The 9172-nt window shown below is 45.2% G+C and overlaps 1 protein-coding gene across 1 annotated transcript in view; it reads left to right on the top strand.

The window, feature by feature from the left end:
* The window catches only part of LOC311116515 (netrin receptor UNC5A-like), a gene marked incomplete at its 3' end in the record, with an annotated part of 18349 nt that extends 9399 nt beyond the window's left edge, over positions 1 to 8950 (top strand). The window contains exons 3-4 of the mRNA XM_084191603.1: positions 8158 to 8391; positions 8915 to 8950. Coding sequence (XP_084047729.1) covers positions 8158 to 8391; positions 8915 to 8950 — 270 coding nt within the window. The remainder of the gene's footprint in view (positions 1 to 8157; positions 8392 to 8914) is intronic.
* Positions 8951 to 9172: the final 222 nt, after the last annotated feature.

Below are 9172 nucleotides of genomic sequence, written 5' to 3'. Positions count from 1 at the left end.
GGGATGTGTTATTGATGTCATGTTAATCAGGCCTTTTAATTTGAACGCATGGATTGGTTTAGTTTTTGTAGGCTACTTATTTAATTATTAAATGTATGGATCAAGCCTCAGCAGTCATTCTGATCTCGTTCCCAATGATCAGTGCTTTACTTTATTATGTTGCTGTCCAGCGGTTCTGAATATGTGATGCACCCGAATGTCCACTTTTTTTCATGTTAATCAGGCCTTTTGATTTGAACATTTGAACAGTTTTAGTGTGGGTACTCGGCTATTTGATTGAATTTATATATCTTACAGCACTTTGGTTTCACTAATAAATACGTTGAAATGGAACCAAATGATCTGTTTCTGTCTCCAGTCCTTTTTAAATAGGATTGATGGGCTATATGGGCTACGGTACAGGTTGAATGTGATAGTCTGTCTATAACCAGCCTGAGTAGGTCTATAACTCCATTCCTATTCTATTCAGAGTTTAGAGAAATTAATCTAATTGTAAATGAGCTATTATCAGGCTGGTTAATGGGACGCATCCACCCGCACTCAGCCCCGCCCCACCTACTCAGCCAATCAGGAGCTGCTGCTGTGTTGCGGCCGTGGCATACTACATGCTTTGTAATAAAATGGTTCGTTCTAAATAGTATGCAACCATGAGTACATAGTATGCAGTTGAAGTATGTAGTATGCCAGTATGGGTATTTGGACATACTCTCCCCCCCCGTGTCACTGTTTTATCCTCTTTGTACTCACACTTGTAGAGCTCAGCATAGAACTCTACTGCCCTCTTTCTAATTTCACTAGGGCTAGTGAGCTCCTGTCCAACAGCTGATTTGAGGCAATTAATAATTATTCTTTGCCCATTATTTTTCTCTAAACCGATGCAGTTTTTTTTTTTTCTCTTGAGGGCCTCAATATGGCCTCGATCTCCTGTGGTCTCAACCAACGTCTGGAGTTCCACTATTTCAGACTCTAGAGGTTCATTGATCTGGTGATGTCTCTGGTGACATTCATCGTGTATTGATTACAGAATTGTTGAATCTGGATTTTCCCTACATCCCACCACTGTTGAAGGGATACAAAACTGGCCTTTTGAGACCTCCACCTCTACCAGAAAAAACTAAAACATTTCCTGAAGTGAGCATCACTCAATAAAGTTATATTAAAATGTCAGTATGCGCTTTTGGATTTTACAGCGTTAATGTACACCACCTCTGTTATTAAACAATGATCAGAAAATCCCACTGTGGTTAGCACACTTGATCTACAGACTTGAGATTGATGCTCAAAACAATAAAACCTATCTAACCTGGCCAGAGAGATGGTGTTCTCTCTCACATGGGCCCATGTATACTGACTCGTGCCTCCATTTTGGCTCCGGCAAATATCACACAGTTCGTGTGTTACAATGAGGCGTTTTTAAAAAAGTCCTTGAGGATATATGAGGTTCTTTGTGGTTTCTATCTAAATCACTGACTTTGCAGTTAAAATCCCCAGCAATAAATAAATCATCCTCAGTGTTACATTTCTCAATGGTATTTGATAATGTCTCTAAAAAATATACCCTCTCAACTGCCACCACTGGGGCATATACATTTATCAAACACATAGTGATGGTTTCATACCTCGCTCCATCTTTTAATAACCTCCCCTCAACTACCTCTTCAACCTCATTTGACAAAGGCAAACCCCCCCCCCCCCCTCCCCCCCCCCCACACACACTTCCACACACAATCCTGTTGCCACGTAACTTCATTTTCAATAATACTGCGTTTCTTGTAGAAAACATGTCACTTCCCTTTCCCTTCATTAACTTATACATGACGGCTCCTTTTTTAACGTCTCTCGCTCCATTTACATTTAAATAAGACATCTTAAAACTACTCATGGATGAGAAAAAAATACAGAGGAAAAGACACATCTCTTTACAGAGTTAAGGCTGCGACTGAACTCTTTCATTTCTTTCAGAATTTAAATCTGAGAGAGAGAGAGAGAGAGAGAGAGAGAGAGAGAGAGGGAGAAAGAGAGAGAGAGAGAGACACACACACACACTCATACATACAAACACAGCCAACGCTACTGTCCCATGTTATAGAGCCATTAAAACCCTTCCTGTTTGTATTTAAATACTTCTGTCCATTGTATTTTAGTTCCACTGTTTATACACACCACATATTTATTTATGTACTGTATTCTTGACATGGCTCACTCTAATATATATATATATATATATATATATATATATATATGCTGCTGTACATATCATTCTTAGTTTATTTTGTGTAAATTAATCCGGTGTAAATTAAGCTGGCGTTTTCAGCTGAGGATATAGATATTAGGAAATGGGAGAAAGAGAGAGAGTTTTCAGCTGAGGATATGGATATTAGGAAATGGGAGAGAGAGAGAGAGAGAGAGAGAGAGAGAGAGAGAGAGAGAGAGAGAGATAGAGAGAGAGAGAGAGAGAGAGAGAGAGAGAGAGAGAGAGAGAGAGAGAGAGAGAGAGAGAGAGAGAGAGAGAGAGAGAGAGAGAGAGATCGTTTTCAGCTGAGGATGTACATATTACGAAATAGTATTCTACTTCAAAGAGTCGGCAGCTCTGGATATTCTGCTTACTCTGGACCAGGCCCTGATCCCCGGGGAATCACACTGGACCTGGCCCTGATCCCCGGGGAATCACTCCGGACCAGACCCTGATCCCCGGGGAATCACTCAGGACCAGGACCTGATCCCCGGGGAATCACTCCGGACCAGACCCTGATCCCCGGGGAATCACTCCGGACCAGACCCTGATCCCCGGGGAATCACTCAGGACCAGGCCCTGATCCCCGGGGAATCACTCCGGACCAGGCCCTGATCCCCGGGGAATCACACTGGACCTGGCCCTGATCCCCGGGGAATCACTCCGGACCAGACCCTGATCCCCGGGGAATCACTCAGGACCAGGCCCTGATCCCTGGGGAATCACTCCGGACCAGGCCCTGATCCCCGGGGAATCACTCCGGACCAGGCCCTGATCCCCGGGGAATCACTCCGGACCAGGCCCTGATCCCCGGGGAATCACTCCGGACCAGGCCCTGATCCCCGGGGAATCACTCCGGACCAGGCCCTGATCCCCGGGGAATCACTCCGGACCAGGCCCTGATCCCCGGCGAATCATTCCGCTTATAAGAAATCCCGCTACGACCTCCGACGAGCAATCAAACAGGCAAAGATTGGATCCTACTACGCCGACTCTGATGCTCAACGGATGTGGCACGGCTTGCAAACTATCACAGATTGCAAAGGGAAACCTAGCCGCGAGCTGTCGAGCGACCCAAGCCTAGCAGACGAGCTAAATGCCTTCTATACTCGCTTTGAGGCAAGCAACACAGAACCATGCATAAGAGCACCAGCTATCCGTAGCTGATGTGAGTAAGACCTTTAAACAGGTCACCATTCATTCAGAGGGAATTCCAGGACGCTCACTCAGAGCATGTGCTGACCTGCTGGCAAGAGTCTCCACTGACATTTTCAACCTCTTCCTGACCTGGTCTGTAATACCAACTTTTTTCAAGCAGACCACCATAGTTCCAGTGCCTAAGAGCGCCAAGGTAACCTGCCTATATGACTACCGCCCCGTAGCACTCACATCTATAGCCATGAAATGCTTTGAAAGGTTGTTTCTAAACACTTTCTGCCTCTCTCTCTCCCATTTCCTAATATCTACATCCTCAGCTGAAAACTCTCTCTCTCCCATTTCCTAATATCTACATCCTCAGCTGAAAACTCTCTCTCTCCCATTTCCTAATATCTACATCCTCAGCTGAAAACTCTCTCTCTCTCCCATTTCCTAATATCTACATCCTCAGCTGAAAACTCTCTCTCTCCCATTTCCTAATATCTACATCCTCAGCTGAAAACTCTCTCTCTCCCATTTCAAATCAAATCTAATTGTATTTATCACATGCTTCGTAAAACAACAGGTGTAGACTAACAGCGAAATGCTTACGTATGGATCCTTTTTCAACAGTGCAGAGTTAAAGATATACATTTTTAAATAACAACAATAGTGACATGAGGAATAAAGACACAGTGAATAAAAATAAAGAGTAAAAATACAATGGCTATATACAGGAAGTACCAGGTAATAACATGGCTATATACAGGAAGTACCAGGTAATAACATGGCTATATACAGGAAGTACCAGGTAATAACATGGCTATATACAGGAAGTACCAGGTAATAACATGGCTATATACAGGAAGTACCAGGTAATAACATGGCTATATATAGGATGTACCAGGTAATAACATGGCTATATACAGGAAGTACCAGGTAATAACATGGCTATATACAGGAAGTACCAGGTAATAACATGGCTATATACAGGAAGTACCAGGTAATAACATGGCTATATACAGGAAGTACCAGGTAATAACATGGCTATATACAGGAAGTACTAGGTAATAACATGGCTATATACAGGAAGTACCAGGTAATAACATGGCTATATACAGGAAGTACTAGGTAATAACATGGCTATATACAGGAAGTACCAGGTAATAACATGGCTATATACAGGAAGTACCAGGTAATAACATGACTATATACAGGAAGTACCAGGTAATAACATGGCTATATACAGGAAGTACCAGGTCATAACATGGCTATATACAGGAAGTACCAGGTAATAACATGACTATATACAGGAAGTACCAGGTAATAACATGGCTATATACAGGAAGTACCAGGTAATAACATGACTATATACAGGAAGTACCAGGTAATAACATGGCTATATACAGGAAGTACCAGGTAATAACATGGCTATATACAGGAAGTACCAGGTAATAACATGGTTATATACAGGAAGTACCAGGTAATAACATGGCTATATACAGGAAGTACCAGGTAATAACATGGCTATATACAGGAAGTACCAGGTAATAACATGGCTATATACAGGAAGTACCAGGTAATAACATGGCTATATACAGGAAGTACCAGGTAATAACATGGCTATATACAGGGAGTACCATGTAATAACATGGCTATATACAGGAAGTACCAGGTAATAACATGGCTATATACAGGAAGTACCAGGTAATAACATGGCTATATACAGGAAGTACCAGGTAATAACATGACTATATACAGGAAGTACCAGGTAATAACATGGCTATATACAGGAAGTACCAGGTAATAACATGGCTATATACAGGAAGTACCAGGTAATAACATGGCTATATACAGGAAGTACCTGATAGAGATATAGAGTCCATAGATTACTATATAAACCTGATAGAGAAATAGAGTTGCAGTCTGATTCCTGAATGTGTGAACATCAACCACAGCATTAAGAGGTGCAGTCTAACACATAATAGAACTACTATGTAAGACATGAAAATAACTAAACACAGAAAATGAAATAATACCAGTACTGCTACATTTTTACATTTTAGTCATTTAGCAGACGCTCTTATCCAGAGTGACTTACAGTTAGTGAATGCATACTATTTTTTTTAAAATCATACTGGCCCCCTGTGGGAAGCGAACCCACAACCCTGGCGTTGCCAGGGGCCATGCTCTACCAATTGAGCTACACGGGACTAGAATGACGTGATCGCTACAATAGCATATGATAGAATAAGACCAGTCACTAGAATAATACTAGTAGAATACACGATGGACTGACAGGGACGACCACCTGTGGAAAATACATGACGCATGTTTAGACATGCTAATAAACAGCCTACATCTACAGCTGCAAATAAGAATTAAATAAATATAAGTGTGTTGACTGAAATGATACCGTAAATGTATGCTAATAGTGTGACTCATTCAACAAATATGCACTAATGAGTGCAGATACTGTGATTTCTCAGAGTAGAAACCAGCGGGAGCGCTCAGAGCAGAAACCAGCTTTAGCGCTCAGAGCAGAAACCAGCAGGAGCGCTCAGAGAAGAAACCAGCAGGAGCGCTCAGAGCAGAAACCAGCAGGAGCGCTCAGAGCAGAAACCAGCAGGAGCGCTCAGAGCAGAAACCAGCAGGAGCGCTCAGAGCAGAAACCAGCAGGAGCGCTCAGAGAAGAAACCAGCAGGAGCGCTCAGAGCAGAAACCAGCAGGAGCGCTCAGAGCAGAAACCAGCAGGAGCGCTCAGAGCAGAAACCAGCAGGAGCGCTCAGAGAAGAAACCAGCAGGAGCGCTCAGAGCAGAAACCAGCAGGAGCGCTCAGAGCAGAAACCAGCAGGAGAGCTCAGAGCAGAAACCAGCAGGATCGCTCAGAGCAGAAACCAGCAGGAGCGCTCAGAGCAGAAACCAGCAGGAGCGCTCAGAGCAGAAACCAGCAGGAGCACTCAGAGCAGAAACCAGCAGGATCGCTCAGAGCAGAAACCAGCAGGAGCGCTCAGAGCAGAAACCAGCAGGATCGCTCAGAGCAGAAACCAGCAGGAGCACTCAGAGCAGAAACCAGCAGGAGCTTAGCTATATGTCGCAATAATCCAGACCAGTCTGCAAATGAAGATGAATGTGTTCTATTTTATCTGTGCAGGATTACTTTAATGCCTTGTAGCAAACAGGATGCATGTTTTGGAATATTGTTATTCGGTAAAGTCTTCTTGCTTTTCACCCTCTCCTTATTTTCAATCGTAGTGGTGGCTGCTTCATGTTATGGGTATGCTTTTAAGTGTTGAAAAATGGGGAGTATTTCAGGATAGAAAAGAAACGGAATGGAGCTAAGCACAGGCAAAATTCTAGAGGAAAACCTGGTTCAGTCTGCTTTCCACCAGACACTGGGAGATGAATTCACCTTTCAGCAGGACAATAACCTAAAACACAAGGCCAAAATATACACTGGAGTTGCTCACCAAGACGACATTGAATGTTCCTGAGTGGCCGAGTTAGGGTTTTGACTAACTTGAAAATCCATGGCAAGACCTGAAAATGGTTGTCTGGCAATGATCAACAGCCAATTTGACAGAGCTCGAAGAACATTGAAAAGAATAACGGGCAACTTTTGCACAATCCAGGTGGAAAGAGATTTACACAGGAAGACTCACAGCTGTAATCGCCGCCAAATGTCCTTTTACAAAGTATTGACTCAGGGGTTGTGAGTACTTACGGGGGGGGGGGGGGGGTGAATACTTTCTGAATGCGCTGTAGCTACCTCAATGACCTCGTACTCCAGCACATGGACTCGGTACTGGTTCTCCCTGTACATAACCACGCTCTTTTTACTCTTCATTGTTATTCGCTATTTACTGTGTATTTACTCCTCATGTCACTATTTTTTTTTTTTTCATCATTAACTCTGCATAGTTGAAAAAGGACCCATAAGTCTACAGCCAGGTCATAGAAGTAACTCCTTGCTAACTCCTTAGTGTGTCGTCTAAGTCTGTTGAGCTGTTGGTAATTGTGCTGTTTTGGCAGGTAGAGCAGCCAGCTCTCTTCATATTTCTCTTTTCTCTCTGTCTCTCTTCACCTTTCTGAACTAATTCCTCTGGCTGAGGAAAATCCCTTTAATCCAATATTTATTGGATGATACATCTCTCTGTTCTCTCTCCTTTCTCTCCAGAAGCAGTGTTGTTGCCAGGAAACTAGAGGAGTCTTCGTTCATGTCAATTGACTGCCTAGATCTGAATTATTTAGTTGATTGTTAATGTTCTATAGGTCGCTGTCCACACATACTGTATATGCACCCGCACACCCTCCCCCCTCCCCCTCCCCCTAACCCCATAACCACACCCTCACCCTCCCCCTCCCCCTAACCCAGGGTTCTTCAATTCCGGTCCCGGAGGGCCGAAACACCTCTGTTTTTCATCATCTCCTTCTAATCAGGGGCTAATTCAGACCTGGGACACCAGGTGAGTGCAATTAACTACCAGGTAGAAATAAAAAACAGAAGTGTTTCTGCCCTCCAGGACCGGAATTGAAGAACCCTGCCCTGACCCCATAACCACACACTCACCCTCCCCCCTCCCCCTAAACCCACAGCCACACACTCACCCTCCCCCCTCCCCCTCCCCCTAACCCCACAGCCACACACTCACCCTTCCCCCTCCCCCTAACCCCACAGCCACACACTCACCCTCCCCCCTCCCCCTAACCCCACAGCCACACCCTCCCCCCTACCCCTAACCCCACAACCACACCCTACCCCTAACCACCTCTCTCTCTATCCTCAGGACGTCTTAGTGATGGGAGAGGAGTTGTACTCAGAGCCGTACTACTGCCAGCTGGAGGCAGAGACGTGCAGAGTGTTCTCAGAGCAGTTGGGGCGTTTCTCTCTGGTGGGAGAATCTCTAAACATGGCCGCCGCTAAGCGTCTCCGCCTGGTGCTCTTCTCTGACGCGTACTGCTCTACCCTGGAGTATAACATCAGAGTCTACTGCATGGATGATACACAAGATGTCTTTAAGGTAAGGGACCTAGATACACACACACACTCAAGCTTGTACACACACACACACACACACACACACACACACACACACCTTTAGAACCCCACAGAGATGCTGTTTCATCCTGTCTACTAAAGGTACTGGATATGCTGTAAGGCTGATTAGACGTCCTGCCTGAAATGTGCCTCCCGGACGCTTGCGCGATCTAGTGTGTGCGTGCGTGCGTGCGTGCGTGCGTGCGTGCGTGTGTGTGTGTGTGTGTGTGTGCGTGCGTGCGTGCGTGCGTGCGTGCGTGCGTGCGTGCGTGTGTGTGTGTGTGCGTGCGTGTGTGTGTGTGTGTGTGTGTGTGCGTGCGTGCGTGTGTGTGTGTGTGTGTGTGTGTGCGTGCTTGCGTGTCCAACTTAAATTACCCCCACTATGTCAAAAGCCCTTGTCAAAAGCAGTGCACTATAAATGGAATAGGGGTGCCATTTGGGACGATTGTTCTGAGTGGTTAATTGATCTGCTAAATGAACGTCTCCCTGTGTAACGACTGATACAGCTGTGGGATGTCCAGATTACCAAACAGCAGGACTAAGTTTTAAATCACCCTGGAGAGGCTGTGGCTTACCACAGCAACAGGAAGAGGAGAGAGACGGAGAGCCTAGTGCACTTTGGGGCCGGGGGGAGAGAGGGAGAGAGGAGAGGAGAGGAGATGAGAGAAGGGGGAGAGGAGGGGAGTGAGTGGAGGGGAGAGAGTGGAGGAGGGGAGAGGAGAGGAGAGGAGAGGAGAGGAGAGGAGAGGAGAGGAGAGGAGAGG

Source organism: Coregonus lavaretus, assembly GCF_964263955.1.
Source record: "Coregonus lavaretus genome assembly, contig: HAP1_SCAFFOLD_4006, whole genome shotgun sequence".
Taxonomy (NCBI): Eukaryota; Metazoa; Chordata; class Actinopteri; order Salmoniformes; family Salmonidae; genus Coregonus; species Coregonus lavaretus.
Note: the sequence above shows the minus strand (reverse complement) of the source record. Positions and strands in the feature narration are given on the sequence as shown.